General features: G+C 44.0%; 1 protein-coding gene across 11 annotated transcripts in view; it reads right to left on the reverse strand.

Moving 5' to 3' along the window:
• The window catches only part of RBFOX1 (RNA binding fox-1 homolog 1), a gene marked incomplete at both ends in the record, with an annotated part of 1,093,433 nt that overhangs the window by 376,884 nt on the left and 694,984 nt on the right, over window positions 1-21,565 (reverse strand). For 6 of the 11 annotated variants that reach the window (XM_082857459.1, XM_082857455.1, XM_082857465.1 and 3 more), the window contains one exon: window positions 6,144-6,242. The exons of the other annotated variants lie outside the window; for them this stretch is intronic. In XM_082857459.1, the coding sequence (XP_082713585.1) occupies window positions 6,144-6,242 (99 nt within the window). Of the gene's footprint in view, window positions 1-6,143; window positions 6,243-21,565 lie in introns of those variants that run through there. 11 annotated transcript variants of the gene reach the window in all.

Raw genomic sequence — 21,565 nt, forward strand, 5'->3', positions numbered from 1 at the left:
TGGATGTGTAATTGTATACACCTATAAAAAGCAGTGACAATCACTGTCTCCTCCTGCTTAAAAGGTTCAAACGTCCCCATTCATTCATCCATTACGCATTTTTAAAAAATTGAACAACTACTATGTCTTAGACTTTCTTCTAGGCAGTGTGGGTAGAGTAAAACAGAATGAAGGCGTCTCTGCCATCATGCTGCCTACAGTCTAACAGGTCAGAACAAGCATAGCAAAAGTGCTCTCTACACCCTCTGGTGCTTAATAAATATATATTTTTTAAAAAAAGGAAATTAACAACAGAGCAATCATAAGTGGGATCCCAGGCAATAATAGAAAGTTGTCATCTTTTGCTCTTTTTCAGCCGAAATCAATCAATCAGGGCCACAATATGAAGATCAGAAACAGCTGTGAAACTCCTTCCCCCCCCCCCCCAAACCCTTTCAGGAGCCAGAAAGTTCCAACCCCATAAGCCCATTCCTAACCCTATGCAGGCTCAGGAATGGAATTGGCGGGGGTCCTTCGGAAAACCCCTTCTCCAAGAGTTTCTCCCAGCAGAGCCCGCCTGCAGGGTCTCTGCTTACTTCCCCAGCTGGCTTGCACTCAGCGTGGTTGAAGGGCCAGGGCCAGGGCCCTCCTGAGCTATTGTGCCTGAGAGCTGACCCCATCTGACACAGCCCCTCTGCACGGGGCCAGGCTAGGCAAGCCACATCAGGTAGGCAGCCGCAGAGGAGCTCTCAGCCCAGCAAAGCTCTCTCGGGCAGCGCCCGGAAGGAGGAAACTTTATTGATGAATGGAACTTTCTTCGCTTTTCTTCACTGAATTAAACAGCACACTGGGACACCTCTCCTGGTCCATTAAAAAGGTCTCTACATATGGGGCAATTACTCCCACACTTTGTCAGCTCTGCCTCATTCACCGGACGACATCTCCTGCGCATCATACAGCCCCCTTAGGCACAGACGAACCAACCTGATTTTGTTTACAATGCTGCAATTTCTCTTCCAGAAGACTATTATTTGCCTGACAAACTACACTGTTTTTATCCAGCCAATATGAATAAACAAGCATTATGTTTTCTCTTGGGGGCAGAGAGCCTGGTTAAATGAATCAGAAAACCCTAAAAAAGATTGTCTACCCTCAGTCCATCAGCTACTGGACAATTACTCAAGGGCCAGCTGTAAGGAAAACAGATGGCATGAGCACTAATAACATGGGCTTTCTCTACTCGGGCAAAGGCAAAAGCGGCCGGTTGTACGTTCTGACACAGAAACCGCCGCGAAATGGCAGACAGAGCTGCCGAATGGCGCAGGACTCGGGTCTACGGACTAACAGATGTTTACAGTTTTCATGAGTGAATGTTGGATGAAACAGACTTAAGGCAGAGGCAGCCCAAGTAACCCTACGGTGAATCAACCATCACAGATTCCTAAAATGGAAGAAACAGAGGGTGAACCCTAGCCCACCTGAGATATGGGCCTTACCTGGCTGATCAGAGCCCAATAATTCATGTCTTTCCCCCTTAATTGGAAAAATGGGAGAAACCAGGAAGATTGGTTAATTAACCAATTGATGACATAAGATCTCTCTAGAAAGAGACAGAGGGTCCTAGGTTCTAACAGAGTCAACCAGGCCTGGGAATTTGCTCATTCCAGCTACTTAAATTCCTTAAACAATTCAGACATGAGGATAATCTATCCTAATTCTTTTCTGCATTATTGACACTATTGACTCCCCCCAATCCACAGCACGATCTAATAAATCAACACGGGATTAAGCCGAGAAGAAAGAAGGTGATAAAATGCCATTTGGTCCCCTATAAATCATCAGGTTCAGCAGCACTAAGTAACTAGAACGAGAATTGAACTTTTCTACGCAGCCATAATTGTTACGGCCTCCCTAGCATCTCCCAAATTTATAACCGCGGCAGGTGCATGGGGGGGTGGTCCCCCATCCTACAGCGGCGGTGTGAGAGCCCATCTTCCTGGCGATTCTCAGCTGAGATCCACTTTCTAATTAAAGACAGAAAGGGTTGATATGCAGGTTTCAGTTCAATTGCTTTCGATCTGAAGATGTCCGTAGTGAGCAATGGCTTCATTTACCAGAAATTACCCTTTGTACAAACCACTTCACTATTTAAAACAAACCACATGGATCATCGTTAAGTGGGAAAAATGACCAATCTTTGGATATTGACAGTGGCATGGCCCACTTTAGAGGCCCCCTTTCCCCCCTGCTTTTAATGTGGATTTTAAGCATTTGACTTGTTTTTAAATGTAGGCTGATAAAAAGGTTCTGAGTGAACAGGATTTGACAGATGAGAAGCTTTCTTAGAACGGGACTGGGAGACATGGATGGGTGTTTAGGAACAGGGAAAATGAAGTTAATATGCTACTTATCCTCTTTCAGGGAGTTAGAACTCAGCGTGAAACAGCTTGGGGGAAATCTGGCAGGCAGTGTGCATCAGAAAACAAACCTCGTCTGTTGTGTCCGTAGCCTCACCATACCTTACCGTGTGATGCTCTTTGGTACATTCCCTGTGACTTAGGATGGACATCAAGCATCTCTAGATTTTTTTGTTATGAGTGTGTGTAGTTGTTTTCTATTTCTCTGTGAAAAACGAAACCTATACTCTTTTGACCCAGCTTGGAATTTGTATTTAGGATTTTCCCTCCAAGCAAGACTGTCGAAATGCGTACCCACTTTGGAACTCTGAGCAGATTCCATGTTGGGGAATGTGTGAATTTGAAGTTCACCTGGGAGAAGAAAATTCACCACCCAAGAAGACACCAAACAAAGCCACTGCAGTATGTCAAGAACAGCGGCTGAAGCAGAAACTTTCCCTGGACAGCAAGATTGAAGCCAGCTGCTACAATGCCTGCCTGTCCCTTCCATCTTAACAATGGTCTACAACCATAGGATACATGCTCTATCCTAGAGGGATACAGATGTGGGTATATATGCATGTGATGACATCACTGGCCTCAAGATATAGATGCCAGATGGACTGTTCGACATGATCCCATCTTCCAGTTCCGAACTGTAGTAACATCTCTGATGTTAAAAGAGAGGAGAAAGAGGAAAATAAAGAAATTGTAGCTGTAGGAAAATACCGATCTAAAGTAGAGTCATTGGGAAATATGAATCAATGAAATGGAATAAGTCAAATAACTGAAAAACCAAAGTCGCCTCTTCTTTGGCCTGAATAAATAAGTTCCTTGTGGCAAAAGGGTTATGTCGTTTTCACTTGGTCATTCAGGGTAGACTTGATCCTGAGGTATCCCAATTGATTTTTGCTTTTATGAGTTGTCTTAGGAACAAATCTGGGAGGGTTTAGGAAGAGAGGTGAAATGTCAAGGCTGAGGCAAAGAAAGCAATCGAAACTTCGTTCCAGGAAAATATGTTTTAAGGAAGACTCAGTGGCCCCTAATCAGAGTTTGTGCCTTTAGAAAAAAGAATGATAAAGCCTCCAAAATAAGAGAATTGTGTTTTCATTATTTTCTTATGTAATTAGTGATCTGAATGACAAAGACTCCTGAAATATTCTTACTTCTAAATAATAATAAAAGAAAATGTTTCCAGTGAAGGTGTCCTTTATCAGAGATATTGCCTGATCCAGCCGTCTGATCAACTTTGAAAGTATAGATTAGCCCTCCTATCATCAAAATTAAATAGAGATACAGTAATAGCTATAGATTAATAGCAGAGAGAAAACATAGTGGCGATGTACTGATAGAAGACATATAGATTGTAGCAGTAAGTGGTTTGTGGAGATTGAAGTGAACTGTTTCACACCCTTCATCAGCCAATTGTCTGGACTGCTAAATAAAAGCAATGACACGAGACTTCTACACAAACTGTCATGCCAGCAGTGGCTAGGAGAGATTACCTGAAGGTACAACTCTCCCACCCTGACAGTGAGCTTTTTGCAAGGTGGGATGTATGGCTGGAAAACCTGATTCTCAACCAGACAGGCAAAAAGAAATGTCTGCCTGTACTATACTTCAGGCATTTAGTGAAACTCAGAAAAAATGCACACGCGCGCACGCACACACACACCGCATTCTGACGCTGTATGTCAGCATCACCTTATCAACACTTTCGATGAAAGCATTACAAGCCCTTTTAAGGGAGGGGGTGCATTCCACAGTACATTTCAAAACCCACCTCCATCTACCGCCATATGGAACCACAATGCTGATTCAGTCACTTCTAAATATTTGTGATGGCTGCCAACATTCCCTTTGAGCCTCCCCTTTCCAGAGCTGAAGTGCACACACACACACACACACACACACACACACACACACACACACACACACACACACACACTGGAAGACACTGCCTGGTTGATGTTGAAAACCCCTGCATTCATCCCAGATACTTGTCCTTTCCATGGCAAGAATAACCTCAGTCAAAGTCACAGACAGTCTTCTTTCCTAAGTTGTGCCCACCCCAAAGCAAACCAATTTAACAAGCTAGAAGGAAGAAACATGAATTTATTTAAAAAAAAGAATCATGCATAAAGAAACTGTGAGAACATTGAATACTTACGGCATTTTACTTGCTAGGTAATGCCTCTCCAATTGGTTAATAAATAACGTGAAAGAAGTGAATACGGTAGGCAAAAGATCAACTCATATTAATAATTTGATTAAATTCAACTGAGGCTTAGCATCTGTAAAAAAGCTTATTAGGATACTCTTCTGGTGGGTAACTGGTATAAACCACACATGCAAACACACACACATACACACACAGGCACTCACAGCAAAGGCACAGAAATGGTAGAAGCAGATGAATCATATCATATGTTACCAATAGCCTCTTGGGAAATGTTTCCTGGCATAATTTACTTAATGACAAATGGGATAAAACAATATTTAAAAGGATAAACCAGTTTGTTCCTAAGATATTAAAACGACGAGAAAAAATAAAAGGTTGTTCTCAAAAAGATGAGATAGAAAATACGCCTAAGAAATATTTTCTGGAGGCAAACGACTTGATAACAAATTACCCAGAATGTTCAAAGCAGAATCTGGACATTTTGCGAATACGTAGAGCCCTATAACACAGGTTGAAATTGAGGGTCTTTGGAGAAGAAGGCCCCTTGGAACACTTGTAAAGGAAGTTTAGTCAACTACAACCACACACACTTAACACAGGGTACTCTTGAAGGGAATCAATCGAAAACCAGATAAAAAGATACAGTCAAGTTAACTCTTCACCGAGCAGGACAGTGATCCTGGGAAGGAAGGATTCCCATCTGCATGTCAAAATCCTTCTAACTCTGTCAGTTCACATCCACAACCCCTGCCCAATGAGACAGAGCTGGGCTTGTCACTCCACAAGGCAAGGTTGAGCTGTTTCCCAAGCCCTGGAACCAACTTAGGCTGTAGCCCTACTAGTAAAGAAAGAAAAAGAGACAGAAGGTCCGAGGGAAACACCCAGAGAAAGAGAGAAACACAATGCGAGATTCTGAAATATACACAGAATGGAAAATAAAACGCAGAATCCCTCAACAAGACCGTTAAGGGAGCGTAGAGGAGGAAAAAAAAAAAAACACCTTTATACATGCCAACAAAGACACATCCTAAACCCCTCGCCTTCATCACAGCATTTCCAGTGAGTTTACAGGCAGATTCTGGGGCAGAAACCCAAAGGCTCAGATCCCAAGCTGACGGAATACAGCACAACCCAGACAAACTTAAGAAAACAAAAATACTCAGCACATACACACACACATATATGTTTTTGCACTCCTTATTAAAGCAGCTGAATTAAAACGCCAGGCACCCAAATGCCTCCACAAAGATCCAAACTCTTAGCATCAAAGAGGTCTTAGACTGGGATCGTCACCGGACGCACTGACACGGGAAAGATTCGAGTAAGGAAAATGCAGTTTGCAATTTTAAACTCCCGGTACCCAGGCTCAGAATCAGGCGTTCAAAGTATCCAGAGAGCTGCAAAAACAGCTGGGCGCAGAGTGCCCGGGCTCCACGGAGGACTAGGGTCTCCGATCCACCCCTCCCGTCCAAACGCAGGATCCTCCTCCCCAAACCCATCCAAGGTACCAAAGCGCATCCCCGCGACGCGGGTACCAGTCCGCCGAGACCCGGGAAGCAGCCACCGAGGGAAGATGCGCGCCTTACCTGCTGTAAGTACATAAAAGTCAAGGCACACGAGAGCTGGGGACACATGCCCACGTTGGGGAGCGCCACGCAGGTGGCCCCCGTCAGAGGATGCTGCATCGTGTCTCTCTGGCGCCCGCCGAGCACGAGTGGGGACGCTCGCATGCAATCACGCCGCTCTTTGCCTGGTCGCTACAATTTTTTTTTTTTTAATTTTGCTGATTATCTAAGTCAAAACCCAACCCGGTGGCTGTCTCCCTTCCTCTCTCTCTCTCCCTCTCCCTCTCTCTCTCTCTCTCTCTTTCTCTCTCTCCCTCCCCCTCGCCGCACCCCGCGCGTCCGTCCCTCCTCCCTCGCTTTCCTTCCCTTTGGGTGTGCTAGATCCCGGCGTTCATCTGCCTCCAGCTAAGACACTTGAGAGGGCCGGGAAACTATTTTGTTCCCTTCGTGGCTGTATCGTTTTTTTCTGGTTTGTTGGTTCTGCTTTCTGAGGCCCCTCAAAGTGGAGGGTGTCCCCTGCCCCCCGCCCCAGTGAAGATGACAAAACAAGCAAAGGCAACTTCTATGAAAGGTACAGGGGGGCCGATGCCCTCCTGTAGATGCTGAGCAGTGGGGGCGGAGGGGGCGGGGAGGATAAAGCTAAAGGCTAGAGAGAGGGAGGGGGAGAAAGGAGAGAGGTTTAGACTCACACTGAGGCTCACTCCGCTGCTGCTACTGCTGCTGCCGCCTCATTTGTCAAATGGGTCCGGGGCAGGGTTTTTTTTTTTTTTTCCCCTCCCCTTTGCTTTTTTTTTTTTTTTTTTCCAAACGACTCACCAAAATTCAAATTGTGTCTGCTAAAAATCTCCGCGGGGCGGGTGAGGAAGCCAGAGAGTGCCTCACATCGCCAGCACCCAGGCGAGCTGGACAATTCACGCGATTGCCCAGCTGGGACCCAGAGTCTTAGATTCGGGGTGGCGGCGGTGTGTTTGCCCGACTCGGCTGGCAAATAAACACGGAAGTGGGATTCCCCCTCGTAGGAGTGCTGAGACGACGCTAGGGGCTGGGGGCAGGGGGAGCTGGGGCTGCCCGCGCCTGAGGCAGGGCGGAGAGGCGGCGACGCACCTCCAGGCGTTCGGAGCGCAGCTTTCGCTCAGCACCTCGCCCTGGCTGGGCAGGCGGCGGGGAGCGCACCACCCAGCCCCGAGCCTGAACGGGAGAAACCGCTCTGGCTGGGGCTGGCGTGGAAGTCAAGCCTATTGGACCAACACGCCAGCCCTGCGCGAGTTCAAGGGGGCTTCTCCCTGCCTAGAATCCCCGCTCTTCTCACATGATAAACGCACAGGGTGGGGAAATCTGGGTCTGAAAAGAGATGACTCCGTGGGCTGCAGCGGGCAAATGACAAGGGTTTATTCATTTAATTTTTTTCCTGCCTGGCCAGCCCTCCTTGGCCACATCAGCATTCCACTCTTGCAAAGGGGTCTCCCCCCCTTCCCTTTATTTTATGAAGTAATAATTATTCATTAGTAGATTTCGTTAGCCTTTATGCAATAAAATAGGATGTGATCTGCAAATCAAAAGAAAATATTAAGACTCTAAGCAGTCCTTGGTCCCTACGGGGGGGGGGGGGGTGGGGGGGGCGGGGGAGGCAAAGCACGTTCTTGGCAGCAGTAAAACCGTGATCAGGGATAGTAGCCATATTTTGTGATATAGATTTTGACCCGGTGATTGGATTTTCTTTTTCAGAGCAAGAGGCTTGTCTGAACAGCATCTTTTTTGATTGTTGGGTTCCCTGCAAGAAGCCTTGCAGGGCTGGGGGGTGGGGGCACCACTCTGAAGGACAGAGTGACAGGGGCACCCTTGGGGAGGAGCATTTGGGACAGAGCTGGGGACTGGCCACCGGGGGCATCCCCAGTGACACTTCTGTGAGGCTTGAGGGGACACTCAGCCAAATGACAGTTTCTAGGACATCGGCTCACAAGGCACAACTCCCTTTGCAGGCTAATCAAAATGCTTTCTGAAGAAAAGGAAATTAATTATGCCACAGCTCCATTTTTTGTTGTTCCGTCTTGAGACACCATCGATAATATAAAAGTCTCCACTCTGCCAAACACTAGGTCCCAACCAGGCTGTTTCTTTCTACTCTTCACCTTGCAAAACCAGTTTCTCCAACACCCTGGGACTCACACATCCCAACAATTTAGAGGGGACACAGTAGGATGTTAAACCCTGAGCAGAAGTTGGCTGGAGGATTAGGGGAGAAGAGCCTGGTATTTTACACTGCTTTTTCTGAGGGTGGGGAAGTGTCAGTGGTTATTTGAAAAATCCCTGCTACCTGTTGTCTCACATTCATCAGACAAGGTCTGATTTACAAATAAACTCTTTCACTTTTTTCTGTCTTCCTGTTTTTATTTCATTTTTTTTAAATTTTGCAATTCACAAAAGCAAAGGGAAAACCACCCCACAAAACATATATGGAATAAAAGTCAACGATTCTGCCCGTCCAATCCTTCCTCTCTCCTTCCCATCCTCTCCTGTTGCCTCAAGCAATTTGCTGTACTGACAGGGGTTCACCCTTTCTTTCATTTTTTCCCCCCTCACTGGCATTGGAAAAGCCTGCAAATGCCCCAAGAAGAGAACAGAATTTTCCCTTCAGCTCATTTTCATAAGAAACACGATAAATAATACATGGCACTTTAATAAGACCTTATCTGAATGGTTTAATGAAAAACAAATACATTATGTAAGGAACCAATAACTGCTCTTGGCTGTACTGAGCCAGCACTGGGTTTCTGGTCCGTTTTCTCCCCAAAGTTGAAAACTCTCAGTGGTGACTGGATTCCCACAGACCCACTTTACAATAATGGCTCATGCTTCTCCTTAGACTTAGGTCTCCTCAGTCAGGCAAACTGGAAATCTGCAAAGGGAAATGGTGGAATCTGGACCGTGCAAATGCATCTCAAAATGATCCGAGGCCAGGCTGCATTCTCTGGACAACCAAGTCCAGAACATCCCTGCACAAGTGCATGCAAACCGATTCATGCAAACGTGATTACACACACAAACAAGTACACAGACCATCAACATGGCATAAAGGATGGGGCAGGAAAGATTTTGCAGTAGCTATTATCAGCAGACTGTTAATCAGGAACACAGCGTCAGATTACCCCAAATCAAATAGTAATGCCCTAGCTGCAACTATGGCTCAGTGAAAAAACCTCTGCTAGCCTTTTAAGCAGTGTCTGGGGATGCTGAATTTGAATGCTATCTCAACAGAGACTGGGAAAGAGCCACATCAATGCTACTAGCTCCCAAACGATTCTTCTACATCAATAAATGGGAGACGTGGGGGAAAGAAAATACCCTTCTCTCTTCCTACAAAGGGTCCCTGGGCACTCAGTATCACTTGAGCGTATATACTGCGTGCACATTCAAGGGCTACCGTCCTGCCTTTCCGCTACAAGAACCCTTCATTGAATGTTTACCCTGTAGAAAGCAGAGAGAGTGCCGGAAAACCAGCAATGAACAATGCCATCTTCAGATGAAACTTCCTCGGGCAGAAGGCAACTGTTCCAGTTTTAATGTGACCCACACAACAGTGTTTGTAACTTTTCCCTTCACTCAAATTTGCCAACTCTTCAAAATAATCAAGGAAATTGTTTTTCTTCCTTTTCTCTCTTCCATAATCCCTTATTCTAACTTCCTAAGGCTGTCAAAAAGGCAGGCATTTAGCTAAAGGAAGATCTTCTATGGGAGTTGCTGTGCCTCAGAGCAAGAGAAACCCCAGTTAGACAGAAGGAAGGACTCCTTGATCTTAAATGCAATTATCCCTTCCAGGGTTAGCTCCATGACGATGTCCAGAAGTGGCTGAGAAGTATTTTATTCTCACTTCCAAATTCTGATACGGGCGATGACATATTCTGAATCTTCAGGAAAGTGAGAATGAAAGTCTCTGTAGGAAACTTTGTTAGTTATGATCTCTATCACAAGCACATTGAGTCACCTACTTGTTCAAACATTTGAATGATACTTAGTGAGTGAGTGTTGGTTACACTCAGGCACTGGTCTGGTCCCTAAGGCTGTTTCAGTGGGAGAAGGCAAAGATTCCTGACACCATACCATTTACTTTCTGGTGGGGCTGTCATTAGACAAAGAACAAAGATAAGAAATAAGTCGATTGTACAGAATATAGATGCTGATGAGTGCTGTGCAAAAATAAAAGATAGAACAGGATCAGGGAAGCCGGGACACCAAAGATAAAGAGGGTTGGGCAGGTCGCAGTAAACACTGTATAAATGTGCACTTGCTCTGCAAATGCAGTCTTCAGCTTGACATGCACACACTACTATATTTAAAATGGATAACCAACAAGGACCTACCATATAGCACAGGAAACTCTGCTCAAAATTATGTAACAAATGGGAAAATAATTTGAAAAATAATAGATACATGCATATGTACAATGGAATCACTTTGCTGTACGCCTGAAACTAACATGACATTGTTAATCAACTATACTCCAATATAAGATAAAAGGTTAAAAAAAATGAAAAGCCTCCTTGAATCCTCATCCCTTCCACTCCGATTGCCAAGCCCCAGATTTGCCTAATATATTAATTCTGGAGCTCTCATGGCTCAGTCTACCAAGAGTGGTGGTGGGCAAGTTTGTTCCTACCGATGACTAAAAATGGGCAAGATTCCCATCTGCTGTGTTGTCCATTTGAAGTGCAGGGTCTAATACAGTGTCTGACATATTGTAGGTACTCAGAAAATACTGCATTAGTGGATGGGTGGATGGATGGATGGGTAGATAGGTAGATGGAGAGCTGAATGAATTAATACAACAGAATTTGGAGCAAATGACCTCTAGCTATCTCTTTCTGCTCAAGGAATCCATGGATTCTGAGTTTTATTTATTTTTTTAGCTCTCTATATTAAGCTGGCTTCTTGGCCCCTGGAATGAGGTCTCAGTCCCTGATGGTCCCTCCAGGATACCCTGGAGAAGCCCTATTTCTCAGACAGTTCTTTTGGCAAAGGTCCCCCCACTCCATGGCACACGGAGTTGGAAGGTGGAGGATTCAGCAGTGCTCAGATAATGAGCACGGCGTTCTTGTTTCAGAGTAAAGGGCTGTGTCTGAGGCAGAATGGATTTCAACCATTTAGAGACAATTGCTTTGCAAGTAATCACGGGATTGAGGCTGGAGATCAGAGTCCACTTCTGAGTCAAGGACCCTCAAACTCCACTAGCTTTCCAGCCTGGGTGTGTGGTATCAGTGAATTCAAGTTTAAAAGAACAGAAACACCAGTACAAGGATGCTCAGTTCTTAACTAGCTCCTACCACCCAAGCTCTTTTCAAAATTATACTGGTTGTTTAGAAAAGTTAACTACGATCCTTTGTCCACAAGATGGACATCAATTAAGAAATAAAATCAACTAATTAAAAATAAAATGCCTACCAGTACTACCTAGGATCTATGTCTCTGTGGAGAAATGGGTAGTCTCAAACACAGATGGTGAGAGTTAAAATTGGTACAGTTCTGGAGACAACAGTTTGGCACTTACTCTCAACATTTTAAATATGCTTATCTTTCCACCGCATTATTCACATTCTAGATATCCATCCTGCAAGAAATACCTGAGATGGGCACAGAGATACATGTACTGGGATAATTTTTTTCCAGCATTGCTTGTAAAAGCAAATAAGCAGAAGCAACAGAAAAATAGTACAACACAGTATGACGGCATACCTACCATGCAACTGTTAGAAAGAACAAGGTACCTCTAGGTGTCTTTCCTTGGAAAGATCTCTATGAACGATCTTTAAGAAGTTGCAGGGCATAGATAATCAATTTTGTATGTGAAAACCAAACCAAGCTAACCAGAGAACAACAAAAACCTCACAATCTCTTTATGCACGTGTGTGTGTGCACACGCACATACAGACCTACACACAGGCATGTGTGGATGTCTGAATACAAATACACATACATACACACATGTGAAATGCATAGAAAAGGATCTGAAAAGATACAAGTCAAGTGGTAAATTTGCTTACATCTAGAGTAATGAGGCAGAAAAGGGAGGTGGGGGGACTTTCAATTTTTACTCTATAAAGATGTGTGTTTGAATTGTCACAAGAATGGATTTGTGCATGACTTTTATAATAAAATTAAAAAATATTCTTCTGCTACAATTACTGCCACTACTGCTATTATCTTTGTTCTCACTATGAAGAACTCGGGTTACGTGTTCCTAAGGAGTACTTTTCTAAATGGTGGTAAATGTTCCTGGCTAGTCCATAAAAACCTGCTTAAACACGCTACCAAGTTGGAATATTCTAGATACTTACAGCCACAACAAAAACGGGAAGCACACATACCTTGGTAGCTGTACAGGATTCCAGAAACTAAGAACCTCATTTCTGTTTACAACTTCACTTCTTAGAGACAAGGTTTTCAGCTTCCCTGAGCAGAAATGAAAACAAAGCACCAGCCCCAGCACTGCCTCTGGTGCCAAGGCTGCTGAGAAACAGACCCACAGGCAGGAAACCTGAGAATGTTTCCGTAGAAAATAAGGGACAGAATTGGTTTGAAATCTCTGGAATGTCTGATTCTCAATCCCCCCACTTCCTAGGTGGGGTGGTTTGTCTTTGTATCAGGCCTAGCATATAGTTCAGGGAGATCTTTATGACTTAGAGAATGAGTTTCTTGTTTTCTGTTCCTGCTTAAACACCTCTTCCCTGCAGGCCCAATGAGGAAGGGGTTCAGGAGGCACAGAAGATACGTCTCGTCTCTCCCTTTATTCCCACCCCTCCCACTGTAGTCGCCTCACTGGCTGCTAGCTATGGTCCCACAGAGGGCAAGCCTGCAGCAACGGACAAGCTTTCCCCACTGTGTTGGTCTGCCGTGTGCCAGTCATCAGAGCTTCTTCATCTGCCTCTCCAACATCATGAATCTCCCAAAGCTGTCCTGGATTTCAGCCTGCAACCCAAACGAAGGCCAAAGAGTCCCGGGACTCCGAAAATGGCTTCCTGGTCTGCCCCCTCCCTGGCCAGAGGAAGGCTAGGGAGCTCATTGCTGCAGAAACACCATGATTGATGCCCATGGTGGTGTTAGTATCCCAGCTCCCAGAAACACACAACCTGGGTTTATACCCAAGATTTGCCACTTGCAGGATCTGTCCATGAGGGTGTGTAAATTAACCACTCTGAGGCTCACTTCTTTTATCTGTAAAAGGGGGCTAATGATACCTCCCTCACAGAACTGTAATGATCCTTAGATTTTTTTTTCTCCCTAATTCACGTAATAATTTTTATCACAGTAAAAGTTTAAAAACAATGGACGGGTTTCATGAAATTAACGACTTAAATTTTTTTTTGACCAAGTTAGTATATTCTCTCTCACACACACACACACACACACACAAACACACATGAACTCACACACACATACAAACTCATACACACCATCTGCTCTCATCATCATCTCATAAGGGAAAGGGCATTTTGTACCAAAAAGTAAGAAGGACATAATCTCAAAATAAAGGACAGCCCTTCAAATTGATTAAATTTAGGTCTATTAAAATTTTCACTAAATTGCCCTTAATTTTCTCATTTAGCTGCAGTCTGTTGAAAATGTCATTATGGAATCAGATGAATTCGTGGATCTGCATTTGGGAACCACTGGGATAATGAATGTAAAGTGCTTCTTAGCCCAGGCACTAGCACCCCAAGAATCAACAGTACACGTTAACTATTGTGGGGATGCTTGAACATGATCAACTGTGACACTCATTAGGTCGGAATAACTAACCTCTTCACCCCCACCAGCTCCTTGCAGCACAACCAACCAAACATCCTTCTCATTTTTGAGTCCCCTGCACCATGGAGCAGCACGCCTTTCACGTAGGAGAGGCTTAATAAAGGTCAGATGGATTGAATTTGTTGCATACACTTTCCTCAATGACACTGTGGTTACAGTCTGCTCATTCAAGGCCACCTGAAATGATGGCTCTGATGGAGGACTTGGGAGCTCCTTCTGGCTCCTATGAGGGCACGCAGTATACTATAGAGTGGGTATACCATCTTTTGGAGTCTCACTGCTTGGGTGTGAAGTTCTGGTTCTGCCTCATACTTCTACGGCTGTTATGAAATGTCTATGGAGTTATAATCCTTTAAAACCTCAGTTTCATTCAAAGAGGCAATGATGCTAATTTTGCCTTCCTAAATAAGTTGTTAAAAGATAAATGAACACAGTACATGTAAGTCCTGAGATTGGTGCCTGCTATCTAGTGACCACTCAATACATATTAGCGACTGTGATTATGAATTACTTTTGTGCTCAGTCCCCGACAAGTTGCTGAAAGAAAGAGAGATTCCTCTTTTTTTTTTTTGCTAAAAATTACACAAACAAGATAAACAGAATCAATACATTCATGGGACAACTAACACCAAATGCAATTTTTTTTTGAGAATTTTTTCATATGACATGGCATTAATATGAAAATCTGTAGACATCACCTTTCTGCCCTGGTCATCTAAGTGCACACATTTTATTTAACCTTGCTAATGAATCAAATGAACACAACCTTTCACATTAGTCCTTGTCAACTAAATTCTTCACCAGCTGGATCTCACAAAATGTCAGGTCTTTTACTGCTTTTTGGAGACTGACTAGGGTTAACACGTGTAAAGAGACTGCTTCTGGCCAGTGTGATATATCTATGTATCGATATCTGTCTATCTATTTATCTATCTCCTCACAAAACCCTGTAAGGTAGGTTTTATAGCCCCAATTTACAGAAGAAGAAACTGAAGCTGCAAGAACTATACCCCCTGTCCTGCTAATAAAGGATGGGGGCAGTGTTTTCAGTAAGCTCTGTTGAATTAAAAAAGCAGGAAGTATTCTTTCCATCACCATGCTATACCAGTAGCAGTAGAAACGCTGCTTACAAATCATCATTACCATCATCATTATCATCATCATCATCATCTTATTCATCATTGTTTGCAATATCTAAGCCTAGCAAGCACTTCTCTGAAGCATTATTCTTTGTCTATCCAGCTGCAAGATTTCCTCTTCCAGGAATCTATCCCTAACACCAGCTACCTAATTTTATAACTGAGAATTTCCTAGCTTTCTAGTCCCTACTTACTTACAGGAGGAGTAAGTCGCACACCACCCACAGGCTACCTGAATCTCTTCCAAGGAAACAGCCCTGCGTCCATCCTCATTTGCCAGTACCTCCCTAGCGCTACCCCAGGCAAAAGTGCCAAGTTGTAGAGACAGTGTTCTATCGGAGCAGCCAACTGACATTGGGTCAGGAGAGACCCAAGACACACCAGACAGAGCCCCCAACTGAGAAAGACCCAGAGCAAGCAAATACCTTAAGTGCTCACAGGAGCTTTCCTAAAACGATTGGTTCCAGGAGGTGATGCTGAGGGAGAGTGCAAAGTTTGACACTTGAGAGGGTGGGAGTCTGTTTCCAATGCACAGGACAGAATGTGAGAGCGTGGGACAAGGGACAGTAGGCGGTAGAGACAAAAACAGCTAAGTGGTGGTTTCTCCTAATGAACAAGTGGGTGGAGAGGTCTACTTTGGGAAGCCTCCACACGCCCACCCACTCTCTGTGTTGCGGCTTTCTGGATGGAACTTCGAGCAAATCTGAAGGCAAACGAAGCCTGCAGAAGATTCTATTTTTCCTCTGTAATAAACTTGGCTGCAGAGTTCTTTGACCCCACAAATGCTCAGAAATATTTATCTTTATGTAACAGGAGTCACCCTCAAGCCTCTCCGACTAGAAATGACTTTGCCTCTAACATCTCAAGTCCTGGAATAATCCCTTTTGACCTTAACTGGCCCAAGGTCCTGTCCTGGCATGCGGGCAAGAGCTGCCACAGGGATCCTTGGTCCCCGGCAACACTGGCACACCTTCAAAGGCTGGTGATTTTTGGTGGTGACCTAGGAAGGATGTAAGGATTCAAAGCAAAACTAGGTTAGTCTGCAAAAATTAGAAGGTCACGTTGCATATGGACTGGATACAGGGTGGAAGACCTTCCTGGTTCTCAAGATCTGCCCTCGACAGATACACAGGCTCTGAAATTCCAAGTCTTGGTCCCCAAATTGCAATTCTGCCTTATGGGAAACTCACACTCTTACAGCCTCATCTGACCTGTGAGCTCAGGTTTTTATATTCCCTGTCTCTGAGCTCCATCCCAAGAACCCACAGTGAAGCTCAGCCCCTTGTCATATTCCACAATACATCCACTCGCAAAAGGCACGTCTGAGTTTAGTAGACATGAAAACTGTACATGCATAAGGAAGAGAGAGGAGAGGAGAAATGATATTCATCTTAGAAACATGATTCGAGAAGGATCTGCATGTATCACATCCTTGCAAATGACAGTTGCCTATTCTACCACCATCAACTACGATTAGACTCTCTTGATTTCAGACTCTCTCGATTTCAGACTCTCTCAGCCATGTTTGTATTACCTCTTTCCCTTTCCACTGAGAGCCCAAGAGCAAAGTCTTATCCCCACTCCTTTGTCCCAAGTTTCCTTCTCCTTGAAATGTTGACATCAGTTGACCACGTGCCCCTGAGGGGATCACCGTCTCACCCAAGTTTGCATCAAGCCATTTTTCTAAACCAAAACAGTACTCTCCAGAGGATGATTTACTATGCCCACTGTTAAAAGAAGAGCATCACCTTTACCTGGTTTCAGATAGAATAATTTGACACTCTTTCAGGCACAGCGGCATGTAAGAGAAAAACTACGTTTCCCTGGCTGGACCTTCTTAGATAGGTCTGTGGAAGAATTCTTACATGCTCCATAAACATAAGGTCTCCCTTGGCATCATCATTTTGTGCTTTGTTAGGTCTCTTAACTCTTGTATCCCAATTGCCATCACCCTGAATGACCTATTTACTACGATACTCTTTGCACATGGGTGAAGGTTTTGCAGCAGTGGCTGGAAACCACTGCATGAGGAATGATCATGCACCTCAAACCGCTCCCTGCATGTCTCAGTGTGAAGGTCCTATCCCTGCTGTTTCAACATCTCCCCAAACAAAATGTTTGCACATCCTGCTCTTCCTCTGTAGACTTGCTTTTTGTTAACAGAAGCATCTCCCCTTCCATTTACATAACCTCGAAACCCTAACATCTGCCCTTCACACCTCCCTTTGCTTCTCTGACTAGTCAATCGAGTCCCACATTATATCATTCTTAGCTCTCCCATCTCCCGACTACGAAGTCTCTCGATTTTCCATTGCCGCTGTCCCAGTGCATCCTATTATTCTCCTTAGACTAGACTAAAACAAAAACAAACAAAATAATAAAAAAAGCGGTTTTCCTAATTGGTTCCTTTGGTCAGCCTCAGTTCTTCCCAATTCACACTCTACACTGATTCCACAGGGAAATTTTAAATATAAAAAACAGGCATGCCCACCTTCTGCTCAAAAGACATCACCGACCCCTCCCACTGTTGAGGGGCTGATAGCAAATGCTTTAACGTGCTCCTGAACCTCCTATCTTGCAACATAACTGGCACTTTCTTTAATGTACCTCCCCCTTCTCCAGATTCTGGTCACCTCGTATCTAGTCTTGTAATTGTGTATGCCCAGTGCATATTAATACCTCTCCAAATATATGTTCTCTGGCTGAAACTGCTTTAATGATATGAGTGTACAAATCCCAGAATACCCAATGTGTAATTAAATAAATAAGCCCAGAATGAGACACGCATCTTTGTTTGTTCCGCAATGTAGAGATGGAGATGAGGAGGAAAGCACCTATGTGCATTTCACTTTATTCTTCACAGGGGCAGTGCTGGGTACGTACTGATAGCACTGTTACCCACAAGGATGCCGAAACCCAGGCAGGTTATGTAAGCATCCTTACATGGGATGCTTACATAAGGATCCTTAAATGGGACAGCCAGTGTTGAAGTGAGTTCCTTGTCGGTTTACTGCCTATCTCCTGCCTTCCCATCTTTTGCACACTGGCATGCACCTATTCCATGAGAACTTTATTTTCCCTCTTAATGCTTCATCCCCATCAACTTAGAACAGCACCTGACCTATTGTAGCAGAGGCTTGTTAACTATTGGTAGAATCAGTGAGAAAACTTGGAGATGACAAGTCCTCCTCCACTTCTACGCCTCTGAAATCCATTGGATGCTCACTAATTGATTGACTGATTCATTCATTCATTCACTCATCAGGTATATCTTGAATGTATTCTCTGTGCCAAGCATGGTGCTGGAGATACAATGATCAACAAAGCAGGAGATGGAATTTACATTCTAAATTAACATGATATTTGGGGGCCATTTGGTTTAAAAAAAAATTACCTTTTGCAACTCTGTGTCAGCATGTGAATCAGCATTTTCTCAATATTCTGCAACAAACTAAAATACTGAAGTGAATTGGATTATGAGGCTAATTGAAAACAATATTACTTATCCATACTCCCCTCTTCAAATATTGGTGCTCATCAAACAGCCTCATTTTCTCACTGACAGGCTTTATAATAAATGTTTCACATTTGAATTTATAAAATTCATCTCCACTCTGCCCCTTTCATCTCTTTTACAATTGGCATTTCATGTAGAATTCATTTGTAAAAGGGTTTCTACTGGTGTAAATGTATATATATATACACATATATATTTGAGAACCTCCGGTTTCCTGTGTGACACTCACACTCCAGTGTGAGGCTCTGATTATAGGCTTACCCTCCTACAGAAAAGGAAAAAAAAGAATTAAAAGGGCATGTCCTAAGGCCATAGAGTTTACTCTATCCTTATACTGCCTTCTTGACAGTGAAGTGGATCATAAGAACAGAGGAGGCAGATTACCTGGTCCTGAATCTTGGATCTCTTTTGTCACCTGGGTGACTTTTGGCAAGTTATTTATACCTTCTGGGTCATGGGGTTCTCATTTATAAATGGAGACAGAGTCTCTTTTTTCACAATTTGGATAACATGGGATTATATGTGTAAATTGCTTAGTGCAACCCATAAATGCACTATGCGTATTAGTGTCATAGCTTCATGGTGATGATGATGGTGATGATGGTGGTGGTGGTACTGGTGTTGGTGGTGATGATGCTGCTGCTGCTGCTGATGGCAGTGTTGGTGATGGTGGTGGTGATGATGATGATGGCAGTGGTGATGGTGTTGGTGATGGTGATGATGACCGCAGTGTTGGTGATGGTGGTGATGATGTTGCCTATGGTGATGGCAGTGGTAGCAGAGCTGGTGATGATGTTGATGATGATGATGATGACAGTGGTGATGGTGTTGGTGATGGTGATCTGGTTATTAACTGTGAACACAGGGTTAAGACAATGCAACTAGCCTCTGTTGGAAAGACAGCCCCATCCTCTCTGGTCAGAAAGAAAGAGGGTCATTCTTTTCCTCTTTTCCAGGAGAACTCTTTGTTAGTTCACTACCCTGCCCTTCTCTCTTAACTCTAGTGTTTCCAGCTAAGGAAGCAAACTGGCATCCCTGTCACCACCTTGACTTCTCCTGCTGTCCCTCCTCATAACTGGGCCATAGACATCTCTAAGGAGCCTCTCTTGTACAGCAAGCAGGAGCTGACACCACTGTTCTTCTGGGTAACTCTGGAGGATGTTAATATTTTATGACCTCTTTAGTGAAACACCAAACTCCAGGGTGCTGATACTTCCTCTAATACCGCTCAGATTCTCAGCAGGCTTCCACCCTCCCTTTCTCCACCCCCGCCTCTCACCAACCAAGCCATTCCAATATTTTTTTTTCCCCGCATAGCCATTGTCCTGTCAAGAGCCACACAATTCCAAGAAACATCATAAAAAAATAGCAAAGCTAAGAAGTATTGAGCCTTTACTGTCTGCTGGGTGGTATGCCAAGTATCTTACACTTGTTATCACACTTCGTCTTCTCCAAAATCCAGTCAGGAAGGCGGTCTGACCCTTCCCATTTTAAAGGTGAGGAAACAGGGTGGGAGAAGATAAATGCCTTTAAATACACACACTCAGGCCCTAACTCAGGTTGGTGTGATTTCCTTGGCTCTGATCTTCCACTTTATTGCATAATTCATTCCTAAAAATGGATTTTAAAGCGGAATGTCTGAAAGTTGAACAGTTGCTATAAGGTGGGTCTTTCCCCGTGAAGTAAATGGGATTATAAAATCCCAAACTGTGGTTCAGACAGATGCTGCCTCCTCCAGGTCCCCATGAGTATCATAAACCACCACAGGGTCTCCCTGTTGCCATGGAAACCCTGGATCAGGGTAGGAAAAGCTCAAGCTTTGACCCAATGCCTGAAGGAGGTCTAGGTGCCTGTGCTTCTCCTTTCCTTCCACACAGCTTGAGCAAAATGGATCTCAGCCAGCAAACATCCTTGGGATTCTATTTTGATTTTTGGTCAAACAACCAACCATACAAACAACTACTTTACTGCCCATTCCATTGGGACTATATCCCCCGGACTTAGAAATATAACTAGGGAACAATGGTTCGAAAAGCAGAAAAATGCATATGAAATGAGGGGGAAGGGGTGGAATAAGATATATGTCCATATTTATATGGTATGATCCCATGTATGTAAATGCAATCTATATCTACAGTTTACACTCTCCATTTCCAAGGGTATCGCCTTCTAGATCAAAATCTATATAGCTAAATAAATACATCTAAAATGTGTTGAGACTACTGGTGACTTTTATTACTTTTTTATTGCTAATCTGTATTAACCAAGTTTTCTCTCATAACCATGGGGTACTTTCGTAATAAGGAAAAGGGAGGTTTCCCCTTCTTCTCCTTCTGTTTCTTTTATTTAAGTGGCCCAAGTCACAGAGTGAAAACACCTCCTCCCCCATCACAGGCCAGGTCAGAATCTCACCAAGGCTTGAGGAAGGATGGGGATGTGATCTACCAGGAATGAACTTGGACATTCTCACTCTCCCAGCCCTTTGGAGATAGCTGAAAAGTGATTCTAGAAAGAGGCAAAGAGCACTGGTGCACAATTCCCGAGCATCGCCGCTCTCCATGTAAGCCTAATTATAGTCACCAAGGAAGTTTCTTTCTCATCTCTCCAGGTCTTCTGTGACAGCTCATCATTCTGGTGGCATTTTTGTCGGGAAAACCTCATTTCTATTTTTATTATGAGGACTGCTTGTCTTTACGAGCTCTTTGTACATAGATCAAGACGTTAGGAAGACCTGCGCTTTCCCCAGGCAAATGAGAATTACTAATTTTCTCTCTCTATTAAGGACTGTGCCATCTCCATCCAATGCAACAATATTTATTTCACATACTAAGACCACAAGGATCCTGGGATAAGGTTAACCAGTTCAGCACCAACAGCCTCACACTCCAAAGGCTTCTATCATTTATTGCCTTTGCTCATTTTCAACAGAGAAAGGAGCCATGTAGCTTCACCCTGACCTATGGAAGCAGGATCTTATTTAAGGTATG

Source organism: Leucopleurus acutus (genome assembly GCF_964270905.1).
Source record: "Leucopleurus acutus genome assembly, chromosome: 16".
NCBI classification, from domain to species: domain Eukaryota; kingdom Metazoa; phylum Chordata; class Mammalia; order Artiodactyla; family Delphinidae; genus Leucopleurus; species Leucopleurus acutus.